Source organism: Podarcis filfolensis, assembly GCF_964270895.1.
Source record: "Podarcis filfolensis genome assembly, chromosome: 1".
NCBI lineage: Eukaryota > Metazoa > Chordata > Lepidosauria > Squamata > Lacertidae > Podarcis > Podarcis filfolensis.
In genome coordinates, this window is record NC_139604.1 from 10,753,801 (window position 1) to 10,775,283 (window position 21,483).

The 21,483-nt window shown below is 43.1% G+C and overlaps 2 protein-coding genes across 6 annotated transcripts in view; one reads left to right on the forward strand and one right to left on the reverse strand.

Moving 5' to 3' along the window:
- LOC310770126 (maestro heat-like repeat-containing protein family member 7) overlaps positions 1-7,461 on the forward strand; it is a 21,954-nt gene extending 14,493 nt beyond the window's left edge. Inside the window, exons 10-14 of one of the 4 annotated variants that reach the window (XM_083630475.1) lie at positions 1,460-1,554; positions 1,904-2,056; positions 2,179-2,275; positions 3,534-3,806; positions 4,547-7,461. In XM_083630475.1, coding sequence (XP_083486601.1) covers positions 1,460-1,554; positions 1,904-2,056; positions 2,179-2,275; positions 3,534-3,577 — 389 coding nt within the window. In that variant the 3' untranslated portion in view covers positions 3,578-3,806; positions 4,547-7,461. Of the gene's footprint in view, positions 1-1,459; positions 1,555-1,903; positions 2,057-2,118; positions 2,276-3,533; positions 3,807-4,546 lie in introns of all 4 variants that reach the window. The other 3 variants (XM_083630474.1, XM_083630476.1, XM_083630477.1) reach the window with 3 other exon arrangements.
- PGAP1 (post-GPI attachment to proteins inositol deacylase 1) overlaps positions 7,454-21,483 on the reverse strand; it is a 59,387-nt gene continuing 45,357 nt past the window's right edge. For both annotated transcript variants that reach the window (XM_083628048.1, XM_083628049.1), the window contains exons 25-27: positions 18,741-18,979; positions 18,061-18,165; positions 7,454-16,430 (exon numbers count right to left, since the gene is read on the reverse strand). In XM_083628048.1, the coding sequence (XP_083484174.1) occupies positions 16,292-16,430; positions 18,061-18,165; positions 18,741-18,979 (483 nt within the window). In that variant the 3' untranslated portion in view covers positions 7,454-16,291. The remainder of the gene's footprint in view (positions 16,431-18,060; positions 18,166-18,740; positions 18,980-21,483) is intronic.

The window sequence follows — 21,483 nt, forward strand, 5'->3', positions numbered from 1 at the left end:
GAATTTGACCTTCATTTCTTGAGTCTTGCCTCAGAGGCTGATACCAAAATGAGACGGGAGGTTGCCAGAGAAATTCCCTAGGAGGGAACTCTCGAGGTGGATCTTCATTTTAAAAGTTATAGAATACAGTGGTGCCTCGCAAGACGAATGCCTCGCAAGACGAAAATGCGCAAGACGAAAGGGTTTTTCGTTTTTTGCATTGCTTCGCAGGACGATTTCCCCTATGGGCTTGCTTCGCAACACGAAAACGTCTTGCGAGTTTGTTTCGTTTTCTCTTAAAGCCGCTTGAAGAGGTGCAGTTGCGACGGACCGTGCTTCGCAAGACGAAAAACATCGCAAGACGAAAAGACTCGCGGAACGAATTAATTTCGTCTTGCGTGGCACCACTGTATCACCCAAAGGGAACAGAAAGGCCTAAATTCGTTTTCATTCGTTCATTTAAATATTTATAATCTTGACCAAATGCACCCAAGGTGGTGAACAAATTGTAAGAACAGGTATCCATCAAAGTACGTCGTTGTGCTCTGGCACAGTCTTCTGCCTGCTTTACAGGACTCCCGCACCTTCTCCTCTACCCGTGTGCCCCCTAAATCTGTTTCTGGGGACATCCCTAATGCTCCAGAGGAGATTGGGGAGGGCACAAGGGGTGTACAGGAAAAAGAGAGAGAGGAGGAAATCCTGTTGCACAACAAGACATCCTTGTTCTAATGGGACAACTTTGTTGACTACTGCTCATAAAAATGCAATGCAATAAAAAATAGAATGTTAAGGAACCAGCTGGATGTTAACATATAATCTCACCAGTCTAAAAAATGTTTCCAAAGCCATCAGAATAAATTATGTCTGAAAAGCCCTAAACCCAGAAATGGGGAGCCTGTGGCTCTTCCAGATATTGTTAAGAGTCCTATCCCCGGGAACCCCAGCCAGCATGCGCAGTGGTCAGTCGCAACATGTAGCTCAACAATACTTGAAGACGACAAAATTAATGGACTATGCAGAATTGGACAAAATGACAGGAAGGATTCGAAACCTGCAGGACCAGAGATTTACAGAAGATTGGAAGAAGTATATGAATTATTTGAGGAGCAACTGTAATCAACAAATTACGCTAGTAGGACGACAAGAAGTTTTGTAAGGAGAACTATACGATGTGTTACAAAGTAGAAAAAGATAGAGATATTGGTTATGAGTTTGAAATGTAATAGGGAAGATAAGAAATGCATACTGAGAGATTAGATTGGAAAATTTTCAGACAGGATTGATGGAAGTCAAAAATTTGAATAATATGTAAAAGTATGTTTAATTACTCTTGAAAATGATATGTTAAAAAAAAAACCTAATAAAAATTCTATTTTTAAAAAAAACCACAATACTTGAAGGACCACAGGTTTCCCATTCCTGCCCCAAACCTTTAAGTATGGAATGACAAAGCTTTTAACTCCTGGTGTCTTACTGTCAGGGATACGGATGAATAATGCCAAAGAACTCTGGTGCAGGAGGTACCAAGAAGAGAAGAAGATGCTCTCTTACATAAACATGATGAAAGTTGGAGAGGTAAAGGTGTCCCTTCGATGCTAGAAGCCCCTTTCAATACGAAACCACTCACGTGTTTGATAGATTTCTTGCTCCACCTGAGAAATGTGGGTTGCTTTCTTTTACCCTTCTCTGCCTCCAGGAAACACCAGGATCAGCTTAAGGGGTTGTTGGCAGAATTGTGTGAAGAGACACATTGGGAGATATGATTGCAATGCAGTCCTTGACAGTATCATGGGCAGACGAGACAATATCCTATCTCAAGGATGTCAAAGTTGTGATAATAGAGAGAGGGAAAGAAGAAGCAGGGATCATTCAATGAACATGCAGCAATTCAAAGATTGCTTCATTTTGGCTTCTTTGCTTTTAGGTGTTTGGGACGTTCTTCAATGAACAACAAAGAAGATCCTTTCTAAGAACAGCTTTGTTAGCTATTTATAGTCCGGACCGGAGGGTCAGTGAAGCAGGGATCCTCCTTGTTTATTCTATCCTTGGGAATGCAGAAGAACTAATGGATGTGGAGGTGAGTTACTAAATTAAGCTTTCTGTGAAAAAGTACATTATAAAGGACCAGTCTTCTTTCAGGATGAAAAAAAAAAGACTTCTGACTGTTTTCGGATTCCCCTCACCCCTCAATCTCTCCAGGAAAAACAAGTAAAGAAAAAAATATGGCATCAGCTCCACAAATTTCGAGTTTGCAATGAGTTGCCTGTGGCGGTACAAAGCCTCTCTGCAAGCAAAGGTAATGTCTATTTCCAGTTACGGGGAACACTACCAAACATATGGAATAATTACAAGCTGTAATTATCTACTTATAAAAGACCACTATCCACAGCTTCAACCAGTCTCTTAAGACACAAATTGCCTAAATTTATTGTTGTATTGTGTGTGAGCCGGATAGGGGAGGAATTAGATTTGGTGTGCAATTAAAGGCGAATCTATCTAATTCACTTTTCAAAACAGTTGAAATTCAGTTTCTCCAAACTTTGCAGTGCCATTTTCTAGCCACTGTTGTAAATAAAAACTGCCCTTTTCCCTTATGGGGTATCCAAGAGCCCATATAGAGTCCTTACATAGGTTCCCTATTGGTAGGAGAGAATAACAGAGGCCAGCCAGAGAATATTGAGAAGCAAAGCAGCTAGTAAGCTTGATCTTTATTGAACTGTTGCAACAGGGTGCTCCCCTCACCCGCAGGAGAGAGGAGGAACCCAGAAAAACGGCTGCAAGGCCTTATAAAGACTTTTGAAATTGCCACCCTGTAGATCAAGACCACCCCCAGAAACATCATACATACATCACAGAAAAGGCGGTCTAAACAGAAATTTGAATGTTGTTTTTCTCCTGTCCTTGTTTATCTCCTGTTTGGCAGGTTACTTGATTGGATTGCCTGGGGAGCCTGGCCAATCTTTTGTAATGATAAATACTTAGTTCCTGGGCCATGTCACAGGCTCACACCCTATTCAAACACAGACATACCCTTAAGACAGGATTTGTGAAGGAGAAGACAATGGGGAGGCTTTTCCACTTTGACCTTGCAAAGAAAACATTTGCTCAGTTTAGGAATCAAAATGGCTTCAGGTCGGTCTTCCTGTGCTGATCTATGTATGTGCGGTTATGAACATTACCATATATCTAAGACCTCAAAATTCCTATCACACCACGCAATGTGTACAAAAAGGTATGCACTCAGGTAAAGTGTGCATAAAAATGCATGCCTGCTAACATCAACCCATAACCGATGCGCCCACATTTTAGCACCAATCGACAGTGGCCAACTGGTTAGAGGTTTGGACTAGAACCAAGGAGAGCCGGGTTCAAACCTCCAGTCAAGTCTGTGGGTGACCTTGGGCCAATCATTCTCTCTCCACCTAATTTACCGTTTGTGATCTCCTTGAAGGGGTGGGGTGATGTTGATGATCTATACGGACCCCTCCCAAACATTTTCCTAAGTCAAATGAAGCTGGTATAATTCAATCTGCCTTCTTTTCGTTTCCACTCAGGTGACGTGCTGATGGAGGATCTTGATGATTACGTACAGTTGTAAAACAACCGCCCACATCTCTCCACTTTCTGTCCCCCTCCCCTCTTCCTTTCTCCCTCCCTCCCTCCCTTTCTTCCTTATGTTTTCTCCAGGTGGCTATGTGGGGCCAGAGCTTTTGGGTTTCACAGGATCTCCAGAGCTCGCTTAAAAGAAAAAAAACATTTCCCCTATTCTCCACGGAGATGGATTTTCTTCCCTCTGGACAGATGGAACAGCTTCCTTTTGGGAAGAGGTGAGACTTTTCTCTCCCATCTTTTGGCTTGCGAGTGTTTCATCCCTTCTGTGGGAGGTGTCCAAACCTCCAGTCTCTAGGATGGGCATTCTGTGGGTTAAACCACAGAGCCTAGGACTTGCCGATCAGAAGATCGGCAGTTCGAATCCCTGTGACTAGGTGAGCTCCCGTTGCTCGGTCCCTGCTCCTGCCAACCTAGCAGTTCGAAAGCATGTCATAGTGCAAGTATGGCGGGAAGGTAAACGGCGTTTCCGTGCGCTGCTCTGGTTTGCCAGAAGCGGCTTAGTCATGCTGACCACATGACCCGGAAGCTGTACGCCGGCTCCCTCGGCCAATAAAGCGAGATGAGCGCCGCAACCCCAGAGTCGGCCATGACTGGACCTAACAGTCAGGGGTCCCTTTACCTTTTAGCATATTGGATGCTGCTGCTGCTGCTTCCTCCTCCTGGGTCATGTTCAGAGTTGCTTTCTGGAAAAAGCCTGATGTGCATAGGGGCAAGAACAAAAAGCATCCCTTGCTTGCTAGATCCAGGTAGCCCCACCATCCCTCTGGAGCGAAGAGGGGCAGATATCCATCATTTATGCTCAGTTGGGGCCCAGAGATGGCTGGTCTATTAGGGCAAGAACTGTCCAACTAATCTCAACCTTAGCCAGCAGCCACCTGCCTGTCTTCTTGTGTACATTTAATCCAATGATGGTACTTCCTGTCAAGCTTACCTCTCCTTTGTGTTGCCACTGTAGGACTTCGTGTAGTGGAGGATGGAGACAAAACTAGAATCAGCTGGCTCTGCCTTTCGTTGGCTCTGGCGCCACCTACTGTCAGGCTCCTTGCCTTCCGCCCCATCAGCTCCAATGTGGCTTCCTGGCAGCATTTTTCATCACCTTGCTGGCTGGGTAAATGTAATCCCACCATCCCTCTGGGAAAGGGGGACACATTTTACTGCTTCTGTCCAGACCACCAGAAGGTGGCCCTCAAGAAATGGCTGGAGGAGACTGGGACACACAGAGCTGAGAAGAGTAAACCAGGACACTGTGTGGGTTTTCTCCTGCCCCTTATTTTCATTGCTTGCCTTGCTGATTAACGCTATCATCCCCACCATTCCTGTGTGAGAAGGGAAAGAAAGGGGACAGATAACATTTGCTGTTTTCTGCTTGAATGCTGCAAGGAATGAGTAGAAGGAGAAAGCAACAACACAACAGATTTGTTTCCCCCGGAAAAATAAAGATGGCAAGACGACATATTTGAAAAGTAACAGGAGATATGGAAACAGATTAACACTAGCGAAAATACGAGGAAATTAATTTCTTGGGAATTTCAGAGTTTTGAAAATTATTTTTTAAAGCAAGATATAGTCACAGCGATTAAGGCGGCAGAAAACAGACGGGGTACAGACTGACAATATCGGAGAATCAATTTATAGTCTGAGAATAAATATGGATAATTTTTTTTTAAAAAAAAAAGAAAATGTAACTGAAAAAGCAGTAGAAGACAGAAAACATAAATATGGCTTTCACAATTTTTGAGCAAGGTAATTGTCAACAGAAAGAAGGATGAGATTTATTATACAATCATACAGAGGTGTTTGGGGGGCGGTGAATAAGGAACATTTTAATTTCAGAGGTTTGAATGAGAAAGCTGAAGATGTAAAAGCATATTTGAATGAGTTTTCTGCAGGATAGTAGACTCCAAGTAGAAATGGTAATTGATGTGGTCTTCAGAATTATTTCCAAAATCTCTGAATCACACTTGATAGTTGTCAAGGTGAACTGATTGTAAATGAAGTTCCTTTTGCAGTGGAACTTTGGGCAATTTTTAAATAAACTCAGTTTGAATATATATATATAAAGGGGTTTCATCAACTCTTGTGTTTGATTGTTGCTACTGCATTTACCATTTTTACCTATCTGAATGATGATGTTTAAGCTTAAAGATTGTTGAGTAAAATAAATAAAACAATTGTTCACACTGTTTACACTGGAATTCAATGTCACACTATTACAAATGTTTTGTCTGTTCAAAGATTTCCACTTGCTTCTGGGGGTTCTCCTGACTTCCTGGAACCAATTTCAGGGGGCGTAAAGGGACGCGGGTGGCGCTGTGGGTTAAACCACAGAGCCTAGGACTTGCTGATCAAAAGGTTGGCGGTTCGAATCCCCGCGACGAGGTGAGCTCCTGTTGCTCGGTCCCTCTCCTGCCAACCTAGCAGTTCGAAAGCACATCAAAGTGCAAGTAGATAAATAGGTACCGCTCCGGTGGGAAGGTAAACGGCATTTCTGTGCGCTGTTCTGGTTCGCCAGAAGCGGCTTAGTCATGCTGGCCACATGACCCGGAAGCTGTACGCCGGCTCCCTCGGCCAATAAAGCAAGATGAGTGCCGCAACCCCAGAGTCGGCCACAACTGGACCTAACGGTCAGGGGTCCCTTTACCTTTAAAGGGTGCACAGGAGTTGGGAGGTGGGGAAGTGAGCCTCACTGCACAAGCAGAAATCCTTGCCTAGGACACCTGCTGACGAAGTTCATTAGGTGAATAGCACCCTAAGTGTGCAATGATGTTTTCTCCATCTTCTTCAGGGATCCTCAAACGTTTTCAGCAGGGGGCCAGTTCACTGTCCCTCAGACCTTTTGGGGGGGGCGGACTATATTTTGAAGGGGGGAAATGAATGAATTCCTATGCCCACTGCACATATTGTATTTGCTGGCACCAATCAAAGCCCAGCCCCCTTCCTCCGCAGGGTGGGGAGAAGCCAGGAGGGAGGTGCCAGCGCCACGAGGGAAAGAACGCGCGTGCTGGTGCAGCCCAAACGATCAGATCCACGCTGATTCCCGGACCTCCCGTAGGCCGAATTTAGGCGGCTATTGGAACGGATCTGGGCCTTAGTTTGCCAACCCATGGTTGTCTTGATATTTTATAGTTTAGCAGAGCAGCTTGTAACATGCTGAAGGCAGTGAAAAAATGTGGAGGACCACATTAATGAATTGTGAATTGAACTGGAATGGAATTACCGTATTTTTTGCTCTATAAGACTCACTTTTTCCCTCCTAAAAAGTAAGGGGAAATGTGTGTGCATCTTATGGAGTGAATGCAGGCTGCGCAGCTATCCCAGAAGCCAGAACAGCAAGAGGGATTGCTGCTTTCACTGCGCAGGGATCCCTCTTGCTGTTCTGGCTTCTGAGATTCAGAATATTTTTTTTCTTGTTTTCCTCCTCCAAAAACTAGGTGCGTCTTGTGGTCTGGTGTGTCTTATAGAGCGAAAAATACGGTAGTTACTTTTTGGCAGGGGTGAACTGGAACTAAGCCTGCACACCAACAGGGCTTTGTTCTCCCACAAGCAAAGCAGAAAGCTTGAAAGCTATTTTTGCTCTAGGTTTGCCCAGCACAGAAAGAGCTTTAAAGCTCCTTGCCTCGCTTGCATTTAGCTTGTCAGATTTTAACCAGCGGCCTTCAACTATGTATGGCTGAGACTGTGCAAGTTACACACGTAAGATGCAATCGTATTGCATGGCTCAATTATCTGTTACTGTGTAATACTGTCTAAATGCTGATTAAATATTTGTATGCTGCTTTATGAATGTGCCATGTTCACCAACTAGATGCTTTGTTTATGGTGTGCTATAGAAACTTATAAATAAAATAGCTTAACAATGCTGTTAACACACTTCTTTCCGTTTCGGTATTTTATTTCCTCATGACACAAAATACCACATATGATAAAAAGAAAAGCACCCAAATGTTCCAACACAAAGTACCTGAGCAAAGACTGAAGGCAAAAAATGTACATTATGACACCCAAAAGCACTTGAGCAAAGTAGAAATACTGTTAATAATATTCAGACAACAGCATATGGTCAGTTGAATGACACTTTTCAAATAAAAACAGTATAATTTATGACAAGTATCACTATACAGTACGAAGAGAGCATGAATGTTTTGTTGTAACAGATTGTACAAAATTTTGTATGCACATCTTAAAAAATGAATGTTTATGTATACAGTAGAAGTAAGCCTGTTATGGAACACATGAACGGTTCACTCCCAAAATCAGTGTCAAAGCGCATGTGCAGTTTTCCACTAGTGCAAAAGGTGTTCATTACCATTTCATGTAGGTTCATCAACAGAGTCATGCGCACATCAGTCAAACTGATCATGCCTATGCCCAGTTCCATCAACATTCATACCAACTCTCCCACTCCCAATATAAATTTGAAAAATTACACTGCTTTGATATCCCCACAAGTTTCAAATCCTACATTTTGGAGGTGTGGAATGGAGCTTGGCTCTTACACAAGTAGAAGACACCATTGGTCACACAAGAACATTGCTGCTTCCAAGCCAATGATTGTCTTTAAATTGTATGGGAAAATAATTTTGAAAGGAATCACGTCAGCTTTTTAAAACTGAAATTATCATCAAAATGTTTCAAGATCATCTCTTCCACAACTCTTTCCTGGATACTCCACTAAATAACCATACATCTTTAATTCATTCTTGTATTGAAAATGATCAAGTTAATAAAATGGAATGATATGATAGTTTGGCAAAAGTGTTTGTTTTTTTTGTTGTTCCATTCATTTCTTTTAATTATTTCAGATATAAGAATGAACACACGCATCTTTAGTAAGTATCTACTTTTTAAAAAATGCTTAAATGTCCTTGAAACACTGAAAGGGATTGTTTTTATAGAGAAAGGAGACAACTGAAGAGAATAAATAAGCTTAGTTTTTTAAAGAAATGTTGGAAGCAAACAGATGAAGAAGAATCCAACACAAATGCATTTAAACTTTAGGAACTCTTTGCAATAAGAGGGTTTTAAAAATACACCCCACTTTTCCCCCAGAACACAGCTGTTAACAAAGTTTGTAAAGAACTTGAAAGGTTAAACATAAGATTTTAAAGCAGTATTTGGCAACAATCGTGGCAACAATGTTAGCCATGCCATCTGAGGTGGGCAATCTCAGTGAGGTTCCCCTGTTTATGGGATGATCTCCTCAGAGGTTCACCTACTTAATTGTCCATTTGGCAACAAGCAAAGGCCTTCTTACTTTCAGAACTTTTAAGATGCAATTTTAGTCCTGTTTTACACTTTTCTTTTTGTATTGGCACTTTAACTGTTTTATTATTGATTGAAAGACAGTATAGAAATAATTAGCCGTGGGCTTCTGTGCTCTTTTCCCCTTCTGGTGCAGCTGAGGAAGACTTTGTGTTCGTTTTTGATAAACTGCAGTTTACGATCTCATCTGAACCCAGCAAACTATGAGGAGCTTAAGCTATGGCTTGTTTGAAACAGGCCAACTTCAAACCATGTGCTGATTTATTTGCAAACAAAGCATAGTTAAGATTAACTGGTTTGTTGGATTTGGACAAAGTGAAAGCTTTCAATCACCTACTTGTGACTGCACTAAAGGAGGGCAATAGGAGCCTAAGACTTGCCTGGGCTTGTTCATTTCACAATAAACCATAGCTCACTGTGATAACGGAACACATCTTTTGTGCAATACTGACTCAGACGTTTAACTGCTTCCCTCGAGAGACCTGTGCCTTTCAGATATAAACACAGACCTCCTGTTTATGTTAGCCATCAATGTTTTCAATGTTGGGGGGACGGGGCAAATTTGCACATACCATGAAATACATGTATGGATTGACTATCTACAGAAAACCCACTGGAGGAACAACACATTTGGGGCATGCAAGGTCCGTATGTGCACTGAAGTGACCATGCCCATAACCAAGTGTTGAAACAGGGTGACCCAACTTTGATAATGCATCAGGGCATTTATGAAGTGCCTGTTTCCTATTAACAAACGGTGGCACGATACATTCACTGGGCTCAATTCAGTCTAGTGCTACAGATAGTTACAAATGCAATTAGTTAATTTAAAGCATGGTGCTTGACTGGAAAAGTGGGAATTTAAATCAGGTTTCACTCTTTAGGGTTTTGGACAGTAGTCTCATATATTTCACTTCTGAATCCACACACTGAAGTGGAGCTATTTCTTCATACAAATTGCATTAGGTTTATCAGCATTGTTAGTTTAAGAGCAAGACACGGGTCCAAACTCAACAAAGACCTATACGCCACAGCTTGTCAGTTGTTTCTCCTGCTACTACTTCCTCCCACCCCGGTTTTTTGCTATCACAAGGCCGGCGTCATAACCAGTAAATTTTGCAAGCTCCTAATAAAGCAGCCATATCTGGCTGGTGGATTACATGTTGCAAAGGCCTACTGTGACATTTTAGTGAGATTCTAAAACAAGCAATTCTTTCAGACAAGGTTGCCAATTCCTCAAGTGTCACATCAACAAGTAATGGCACCCGCTTGCCTGTATTACATAGAGGGATGCACAGAATTGGGCCGAGATCCTTAAATTAAGCCTTGTGTCTTGCTTAAATACATGAACAGCTAACTCATTTTGGTCGAATAATGGCTACAACTGAGAGAGCTTTATAAGGTGTGCTCCAGGACCTTCACACACAACTGCTGTAGTTCTGACTTTCCATCTTTATAAATGCCTCCCCGTTCTGCATGAAAATGCTACTTGGTTTTAGTAGCATGTCATGCACAGTAAGGGGAGCCGCTATTTAAAAAGTGTGTCTGAATGTGTCGGTTCTATGGATTGGGACTCAGGGTATGTGGGCTTTCATAGTCCTCACACATTACTGAAATACTGTAGAATTTGCTCCTATATAACTTGCATTATTTGGGATATGGAAAGTGCTGCCGTTTTGAATTTAAACTTTTGGTAAAATTGGGCTAAGACTGAAATCCTACAGGCGCTCACTTGTGAGTTAAGTTCTATTAAACTTAATGGAGCATCCCTCTAAGCAGATATGCGTGCAAGTGCTCTGTAAAACTCTATATCAAGTATATAAACAAGATGCTTCATAAGGAAGGTTTTCCTGTAGATAATCTGAATTATCATAAATCCTTATTATGCAGACTGGTATCAGAATACCAGGCACTTGTAAAGATGAATAAAGAATCCACTTGCCACATTGCTTCAAAAGTACAGATCCATTTATCAAGCACAGTTCATTGGCAAAAATATTCAGAGGTATGTTAATTGATGGTAATTTAGTAAAGTACATGAGTTTCTAGGAAATGAAAACTTTATAGTGTTATTAGAGAGGATGCTAATTCCTGCTGCGATCTAGCTATATATTTTTTTTTCTAAAAAGGAATATAAAAATCTAATACTAAACTAAGTAAGAATCTATCATATTAAACACAAATGAATTACAAAATGAACTTTTTAGGCTGCTTAGTGGCTAACAGTTCTCAAGTTGTTCATAACATATATAGCAGCGAGCAGACAAAGCACTGTTGTACCAATAGTACAGAGCACACACACCATATCTTAAGAAGTGAAGTTTATGAAATGCTTGCATCGTAAAATGACATTGAGGTTCAAGTGCGCAAGCAAGTCATCACTTTGCTTAAAGTGATTTCATCATCAGAAAATGGTTTCCATTTACTTCTGATATTTGTTCACAGGCACCAGAGCAGAATTTGTGATCAGAACTTAGATATACATAGCATCTCTTTGTGGAGGTAACAAATCATTTTTTGAGGCATATAATCTAATGGCAAAGCAATATTCTCAAACTTGATCAATAATAATAATAATAATAATAATAATAATAATAATAATAATAAAAGATTCCTAGGCTAGGATCCAAAGAACTATTCTGGGAATGTTTAAGAACTCAGGCATCCTTCCTTTGAACAGAAGGGCTTCAAACCACCATAAACTTATTTTTGAAAGCCTCTCCCCAAGTTTCAAAAATGGTTTGCTATGCAGCGGTGGGGGGAAAGGGGTTGCTTTCTGAGAAACCTAAGTCAAGAAGTACCTCTTTGGGACAAATGAACTAGTTATGCAAAGTTGTGGATGATAGGCCTTCTTGGTTGGCCTCAAAAAAATCCCCACCACTTTTTACTTCCCATACCTAAGTTCAAAGGGAAGGGGGGAATAAACCCCCACCACTTCTTCTTTAGGCAGCTATCGTTCATAATCCCCAAACTGCTTTCTGAATCTGTAAGACGTATAAAAAGCAATTCAAATGTTTTCAGGGGAGCATTTTCTTAAATTGCAGCGATGGCAGACACATGCTACTTTGGATGTGGCTTAAAGTTCAGTGATGTTTTCATTTAAACAAAATACTCAGCTGCAGAATTTCCGTATTCCTTTCACAGTGCAACACTATGCATGTCTACTCAGAAGTGTGTGATGTTCCATGGGACTTCCTCCCTGGGTAGCTCGTATAAGCAGAGGCGGATATTTTTTTGGCCGAGGGCCACTTTAAGGTTGGACCCACCCTCTTGAGGGCCACACGCCAACAACGGTGGCTGTTGCCAAAGTACATGCTCTGCACTTACACATTGCCACGTACAGAGAGCAGAAACACAAATGTAGATGCAGGCACTAATCACACTCATTCCCCATCAGTGTTGGGCTTGGTGCAGAGATTTAAGGCTCTCCTCTCAGCCATGTGCTGCAGTGGGAAGGAAGACAGGGACTGGGGGGCCACTTTAGGTGGCCTCGTAAGGACTCACCTAGTCCAGGCCTTCACTACCCAGTGCTGCGTAGGATAGCAACCTTATGCCATAGCTGTCAACTTACAGATTTGAAAATAAGGGACCAGCAGCCAAAATAAGGGATTTTAGTCAACCAGCAGCCAAACGAAGCCTCAAGCGGTGGATCCCACAGCGCAGCAACCCGGCAAAGGGGATGCAGCAAGGAAAACCACCGTCACCTCTCTGCTGGGAAGCGCTGAGCAAAGGTGAGCCCCCAGGCAACGCGGCCGATTTGATTGGCACAAGGCATGCAAGCTCCACCCCCCAGTCGTTCTTAGACTCCTTATTGGGTGAGCAACGCAGCCAAGCAACCCAGTTGGAGCCTCCCTCCTCCCTGGCCGGCAGGGAAGGAGGGAGAGGAGCTACTTCCTTTGAAACCCGGGAAATTTAAGGGACATCATCAATAAGGGACAGCAGCGGGACATGGCGCTGGGATAAGGGACTTTCCCACCAAATAAGGGACGGTTGACAGCTATGCCTTATGCACACCTGCAGACTTATCTGGGAGTAAACCACACTGAACTCCTTGGATAGGCTTGTGCTACCGGGTGTCTTTCAATTCACGAAGAGCAGCAATTCCAAATAAAAAAGCCAAAAAGGGGCGTGTGTGTTATTTATGGGTTGGAGAAAACGGTCCCAAGTGCAAAAAAGGCAAACAACGTCAGAGACCCAAATTGCAAAAGCAACACCGCAGAATCTAGTACTACAAACGTACTGATTCGCATAGAAAAGGTAATTAAAAAGACTTGCGTATCTGAACTACGTATAACCCACACAGCATATATGAAGTTAATTCAAAGAGCAGTCAACTCACCCATTTCACAGACGAACTTACGTTCAGTGCCGTTATGACCTAATTAGGAACTGGGCGTGGCTTTGCCCCTGCCCCAACTGCAGAATAAAAAGTTGTGAAGCAAAGCCAGGTAATTCAGAAGCACCTGGACCTGTTATAAAGGAGAAGCTCTTGTCAGCGTCGTGACTGGAAGCAACAGGCTTCCAAGTACCCAGGCCAACACATGGCTTTGAAGAGCACTGTGGTGCCCTTGGTACAACGGAACATTTGGCAAGCGTCTTTTCTATCGCAGCAGTACTTTGACAGGAGAGCAAAAACCTCTGCCAAAATTCTCCCTAGCATACAGCTATTAAGAGGCACAGGAGGCCTTGTAGCTTCTCTTCACATTGCCAGCTACTGGCAAGCAAGAAGCCCTACTTAGCAATCAGGATTAACTCCTAGCACAGCCTATTAAGTAATCTAGCTAACAAGGGACAGGTGCACACACAGAGTACACCAACAACTCAATTTTTCTCACTTGCACACCAAGTTAAATTCCATGTAATCACCTGGAAATTAGATCTCAAGAAATAAGAGTACTGTTTGCCCGAAGGCCTTATCTCTTAAGAGTAGCAAGGATATAATTTTTATAGGATACAAATTATGTAAAGATACTGAGACCACAAAACTAGCTGAAGTGTTTTAAAATACTTGTTCTAGTTATAAAGCTCTTCATGGTTCATACAACAGCTTTTAAGTACTAAACTTGTTAGCAGGCTTGCAGTACCAGTTCTACAGTTAAAAGAATTTCTTTTTAAATCCAGAGGTTTTGCATCCAAGAAAACTGAATGATTAATATATATATATATATATATACAAGCCAGAATTAACTGAGGCACTTCAGGCAGGAATGGTACAAACTGGTTAAAGGCAAGACAGACATGTGTACACTATTAACTTGGTTCAGAGGAATGGCTCTCTTCCCCGATTACAAAAGGGAGAGGAAGCGAGCCATCGTGTAAGATCAGCACTCAGGTCTCAAGGCAATGGATGCACCAGAAATAAATAACGAGATATACAAGTAGGTAGGCCGACCAACTATGCTTGCAGGTAAGTGGCTACATTTGCAAAATGACTGCAGTTTTTTTCCAAGGTGATGGTGCAATGCAACAGGGGCAACGTTTGCTGTTGGATTAATGCCCTGTACATTTCACCAGAAGGTACCAGAAAACGTTCTGTTCCTTTATAAATGGTTATATATGTGATCAGTTATTTGCCACTCAATAGTTATGCCCAAAGGCAGATTCTTTTAAAACTTCTTTGTACATAGAGATAAATACTTGCTTCTCATATCCACCGACTACTTGTTGAGATGGGAGTGCCAATGTATAGTTCTGCCTTCAAGTGATTCCTGTTACCGCCATGGTGTTGAGTAACTTATCAGTAACACATTATCTCACTGAGTACCTCAGGGGTCCTTTTGGTTTTCATAATGTCTGTATGAAACCACTGGAGGTTGTCCAGATTTCAGGCCGACTGCTTTCTGGGGGCCTTTTGTTATGGACGAGGGAAAACAAGCTCAATACAGTAGAATTAAATCTAATATTGTGGGTGACTGATACGAGAGAAATTGCTTACATGGTACGGGATTTTATTGCCCTTCAAGGAAACTGCCTATATATGTGGGAAGCATCTCCTAGTCATCTAAGCGTCTACATTGGCTTCCAAGCACAATTCAAGGTGTTGATGCTGACCTTTAAAGCCCTAAATGGCCTTGGCCCTGAAGGAGTGTCTCCAACTCCCCATCGTTCAGCCTGGACAACTAAGGTCCAGCTCCGAGGGCCTTCTGGAGGTTCCCTCACTGTGAGAAATGAAGTTACAGGGAAGCAGGCACAGGGCCTTCTCAGCAGTGGCTCCCATCAATGTCAAATTATATAAACAACTTTCTGAAGACCTGTGAAGGCAGTCCTGTATCGGGAAATTTTAATGTGTGATGTTTTGCTGTGTTTTTATTCGGCTGGAAGCCGTATGATTGTGATGATGATTACTGAAGCCAGAAGTGCCTTACTAAAACACTCACATTTAAATAGCTGCACAGATATATATTTTGGTCTTGAGCATATGCACATATTGGGAAGCTCATATGGGTGTGTTATTCCCAACACAAAGTATTGCTAAAGAAGGTATCCGTGTAACTGTCTACATGTTTCCATGTACACTAGCATGAATCTCTATGTACAGAAAGTCACCCAAGAATCTGCCCTGAGCTTCACACTGCAGTGTAACAGTACAAAGAGCATACACATCTGCTGATATACCGTATTTTTCGCTCTATAAGATGCACCAGACCACAAGACGCACCTAGTTGTTGGAGGAGGAAAACAAGAAAAAAAATATTCTGAATCCCAGAAGCCAGAACAGCAAGAGGGATCGCTGCGCAGCGAAAGCAGAGACCCCTCTTGCTGTTCTGGCTTCTGGGATAGCTGCGCAGCCTGCATTCACTCCATAAGACGCACACACATTTCCCCTTACTTTTTAGGAGGGAAAAAGTGAGTCTTATAGAGCAAAAAATATGGTACTTAGTAAATTATGTTACGTTGAATATAAATCGATGTACTGGGCCACCACCATTTTCAATAACCTCACAAACATGGAAGCTGTGAAATAGTTTTTGATTTGTCACCAAGTCGAGCAGCATCGGCATTGTAGCTTAGTACAGACCCAAGGAAGGACAAAACATAACTTCAGCTGCCTTTAACGGAATAAGAACTTTCGGATTGTCCTATCGGTTATGGATTTTGCCAACAGTAAAAAGGTGCTTCATTCCGAAGAGCATATGGGACACACAAGTGCACATTTGTGTTTTTAAAAAAACCCCCAAACCCTGCTCCAACACCACGAAAATAAAGCATCATTGTCAGAGGCAGATTCAGAAAAATCTACAAGGATTTTTTTTTTTAAACAGTAAGGTACAAAACCCTATGCTTTCTAACTGGATCAACCTTCACAACATGTGCCAAGCGTTGTTTTCACTTCTGCCACGGACAGAAGATAATGTTTATGATATTTTCATGTTGTCCCAGATTATCCTTGGTTCAACTCCCTCCCTGGTGTGCTTGGTGCTTTGGTAAACTAAAGTCTTTACACAATGCAGCATAACGCGTGAAGAAAAAGAGGAATGATTACAAAGTATGGCATTCTGTCTAAGTGCATTGGTGCAAACACCACGGCGGCAACAGACAAAGGAAGTGGGAGATGTGCAGCCATCTTCAGCAGTTTACTGTGGAGAAAGGGGGGAAAAGGTAAAACAATTCTGCCGTTATTAAGGCTGCAAGCTGTGTGGCGTAATAAAGAGTGCAGATATCCCCAGGAAAATACCAGGGAGTATCTAGTACTTCCGCATATTGCATAAACAAAGCACACTGCAACCCATCAGCTGCAACCAACCATCTCCTGGGCCGTCTGATCTTTCGTTCCGCCAGCAAAATTAAGATACCTGCCCACACGGGGCTGACACAAAAGGTCCGCTCATATATTATGAAAAAAATGAAAGTTTGTTTTCCTCCTATTTCCTCAGCCCTCTGTCACCCCACTTCTTCTCCCAGCATCCCCATAACAAAACGTCTCAAACTGAATGTAACTGACCTGCATGAACTACTTGAAGACTTGAAAACAGAGACACTGAATCACAGGCGTAGCCAAGATTTTTGTTTGGGCGGGGGGGGGGGCCAGGCCTTTTGTTAGAAGGGGGCAGAACCTCAGCTTGCTATGTACAGTGGTACCTCAGGTTACATATGCTTCAGGTTACAGACTCCGCTAACCCAAAAATAGTGCTTCAGGTTAAGAACTTTGCTTCAGGGTGAGAACAGAAATTGTGCTCTGGCAGCACGGTGGCAGCAGGAGGCCCCATTAGCTAAAGTGGTGCTTCAGGTTATGAACAGTTTCAGGTTAAGTACAGACCTCCGGAACGAATTAAGTACTTAACCCGAGGTACCACTGTATTTTTATTGATGTGGGGGCAGCTGCCCCCCTTCCCCCCTCTTGGCTACTCCCATGCACTGAATGTACTTTTAATAAACACATAAAAAATCGAAAAAGAAAAGAAAGACTCAGACTGAACCACCCAACCTTCTGGCATATCCTAGCCTGACATTTCAATATTGCAGTCTCATTTAAATGGAGGCTTAACATGGCAAGCGTTGACCTGAACCATCATCACCCCTGAAAATGGGGGTGTAGGGGGGCCACTCAGGGCTTGGCACATAACAGTAACCCAAACTATGGTTTATCGTGAATGTGCAAGCCTTTTGGTGCTAGAAGAAAAAATCACGGCTTCTTTGCTCTTCCCTGGGTCCTGCTGTTGCCACACTACCCAGAGCTAAGCCACAGTTCAGCTTAGCATTAGGCACAAACATAGGCTTGTGGTTTGTCTCACTCCAAACAAGTGGTGAGCTGCAACCATGGCTTGTTTTTGGTTTACAGAGTCAGGGGTGCATGCCCCATAATAACATGTGGGGCTCGCAGGGGAGAAATTGGCAGAAGACATCTTCCCTGACACTCCCACTTTGAGAAGCCTCTCTGAATCGCACCCACCGAACAGTAAAGAGTAAGGAAACAGCTTGAAAACACAAAACTCCCATCACCCTTAGTTAGCAGGACTCAGTGGTCAGGGATGATGGGAACTGTAATCCAAAAACAGCTGGAGACCCAAGTCTGGGAAGAACTGCTAAGTGATCCTGATAATACATAGTGGGTAGGGTGGGAACAGGCAGAAGATGCTCTTAAAGGCTTGTACCTGTATGTGACTAAAATAATTGTGATTGTTTGGTTTTAAAACACAAATAAACACCCCAAACTGCACCTTCAAACAACAAAACCGTGAGGGAAATGAAGATAATGAACTAAGGTACCTTGCTTTAACTTTTGTAGTGCTTGCGTTCATGAGTATACCCAAAATGGCTATGAGCATAAAAGCAGTTGATCTACATGGATCGGGATCAAGCTTGATATGGTACCTATTTGGGGGAGAAAAAACAAAGAGCATGGTAATAAACTGAAAATCAAATTTTGCAAAGGAAACACAAAGTAGCAGCAACAGAATATTGTAGACACAAGTGGTAGATAATACATAAGCAGGAGATGGATGGCCATCTCTCATGTATGATTTAGTTGGCCTAGATCAGGGGTCAGCAAACTTTTTCAGCAGGGGGCCAGTCCACTGTCCCTCAGACCTTGTGGGGACGACGACTATATTTTGAAAAAAATAAAATAAATGAACGAATTCCTATGCCCCACAAATAACCCAGAGATCCGGCCCCTAGCTTGCCTACCCATGGCCTAGATGCCCCTCGGAGTTCCTTCCAATTCTATGATTCTAAATGATTACACAAGCAGAAATAGATTTTACGGCATGGGAAGGAACAAGAAACAATATGCAAAGCAGTAAAAGATAATACAACAAACTTCATATACTGATGCTGCTATGAGCTTCCCCAATTTTAAAATCAACGCCTTTGGATGGAGTAGCTGAGTTTGAAACCAACCCGTCGTGGATTCTTGTATAAAATCTGCAAGTTTTTCTGGCGGTTACCTGAGATTTTTCAGCCAGTAAATTAAAGATGGGCAACTGAGCAGCACAATTAACGTGAGCAAGTTGAGGACGGTGACGTGCATCTTAAGACTGTCTACAACGCTGTCAACAGCTGTGCTGCCCGTAGGTGATGATGTTGCTGCTGCTGCTGCTTCTGAAAGGCCATCTGCTGATGATGCACAGCTCTCTTCCGTTTCTCTTTTGGAACAAGCGGAGCTTTGTTCCGAGTTCTTTGGGCACTATAAAATATTAGCGTAGGCATTAGAAGAAGAGTTTGGATTTGATATCCCACTTTATCACTACCCGAAGGAGTCTCAAAGCGGCTAACATTCTCCTTTCCCTTCCTCCCCCACAACAAACACTCTGTGAGGTGAGTGGGGCTGAGAGACTTCAAGAAGTGTGACTGGCCCAAGGTCACTCAGCAGCTGCATGTGGAAGAGCGGAGACGCGAACCCGGTTCCCCAGATTATGAGTCTATCACTCTTAGCCACTACACCACACTGGCTCATTAATAAGTTGATAAAAAGTTTAACGGTGAACTTAAAAGTGCTTCATGGGGAAGGTAAAAAAAAAAAAAGTACAGTTATTTGGATTTTGAATCTAAATCGGTAAGACATTTCTATATTAAGGGTGCTCAGCATAATACAGTGGTACCTCGGGTTAAGTACCGTATTTTTCGCTCCATAGGACGCACCTGACCAAAAGACGCACCAAGTTTTTAGATCAGGAAAACAAGAAAAAAAAATCTGACTCAAATGTTGTACTAAACTATTTAAAACAGCAAAGTGGGTGGCTCCTGTCCACTTTGCTGCTTTAAAGCGAGCCACGGTATATATTGAAGAGAATGGAAAAAGGACAGACATTCCATTATAATGTAGCTGTTTTCATTATCACTGGGAAGTCAGTATTGGCAGCAGTCACAAAAACTAAAATTTGAGCATTTTACTGTTATTAATCAAGAATATTAATAGTCAGGGAGAGAAACCAGGGCTGTGCAAATGAGAAGTGCTTGGAGTATGGAGGAACAGCAAAGAGATCAAATGATTGCGCTCCAGTTCCTAAATCTCTGAAGTTTTCTCAAAACAGGCATGGTTGTTTTGAAAGGAAGATTCAAAATGGGGTGACTCAGCAAAGAACAGAGGAGGAAAAGAGGGCAGATAAATAGCTTCCATTCAATAACAAGAGAACACAATGTTTTTGGTTTGGTATAGGTGGACTGTACTTGTAAGAATTTGTATAATGAATTATAGATTTGGAGCGGAATATCAGTGCCTCTTTTCAGCAATAAAGATTAGCCGCTAGGAACATGGTCCACACAAACACACAGGATGTCTGGTTATAGTTGTGCAGTTTAAACTGTTCCTGAGCCAGATGCCTGCTCCGTTTTAGCTGAGCTCACTATTACTGGTTTGTGGAGATGCTTTGCATGTATTTATGACTATTTCTGCAAAACTGCTACTTGAAGAAATCCCCAAACTTAATATTTTTAAACTTCAAATGGAGCTCAGAATCCAGTTAGGCAATCCTTTGCAGTTGAATTAGGAGGCACTGAAAGACAGCAATTTGCTAATCCCCACGAGCATCCCAGGAACACACAGCCTTCCCTCTGCTTGCAAACCTTGTTGGGGCTTCAGGGGAAAGCAAAGGCTGTAGGCAGAGCAGTGTGGCTCCTCCCCCCCCACCCCCAAAGAGCACCCCAGGAGCGCGGGGCAAAGGCGCACAGCCTTCCCTCTGCTTGCAAACCTTGTTGGGGCTTCAGGGGAAAGCAGAGGCTGCCAGCAGAGCCGCGTGGCTCCTCCCCCCACCCCCAAAGAGCAGCCCAGGAGCGCACAGCCTTCCCGCTGCCTACGAACGTTGCCGGGGCTTCAGGGGAAAGCGGAGGCTGCCGGCAGAGCACCGTGGCTCCTCCCCCCACCCCCAAAGAGCACCCCAGCAGCGCAGGGCAACAGCGATTTGGCTCCAGGGACCACACATTCGCTCCATAAGACGCACAGACATTTTCCCTTCCTTTTTAGGAGGGAAAAAGTGTGTCCAATGGAGCGAAAAATACGGTACTTAATTTGTTCCGGAGGTCCGTTCTTAACCTGAAACTGTTCTTAACCTGAAGCACCACTTTAGCTAATGGGGCCTCCTGCTGCCACCGTAGCACAATTTCTGTTCTCATCCTGAAGCAAAGTTCTTAACCCGAGGTACTATTTCTGGGTTAGCGGAGTCTGTAACCTGAAGCGTATGTAACCCGAGGTACCACTCTAGTGCTATTTATTTAATTTATATCCCACCTCTTTCTCCAAGGAGCTCAAGGTGGGATACGCACCCTCCCTGTCTCCGTTTTACCCTCACCAACAACTCTGTGAGACTGAGAGAGACTGGCCGGCCAAAGCTCACCCAGTGGGCTTCATGGCTGACTCAGGATTTCAACCCTGGTTTCCCAGGTCCTAATCCAGAACTCTAACCACTACACCAGGGTTCCTCAAACTTGGGTCTCTCCAGCTGCTTTTGGACTACAATCCCCATCATCCCTGACCACTGGTCCTGCTAGCTTAGGGATGATGTGAATAGTAGTCCAACAACAGCTTGGAGACCCAAGTTTGGGAGACCCTACACTACGCTACGCTGGCTTGAGTAGCAATGTAGCCAAGATACACTATCGCCCTTTCCTTTCCCAACGCTGCCATGATGCCAGTGCAGCCATCATTGCAGGTCCTTGGGGGAACACACCAATATTTCCTGCATGCCCACTCCC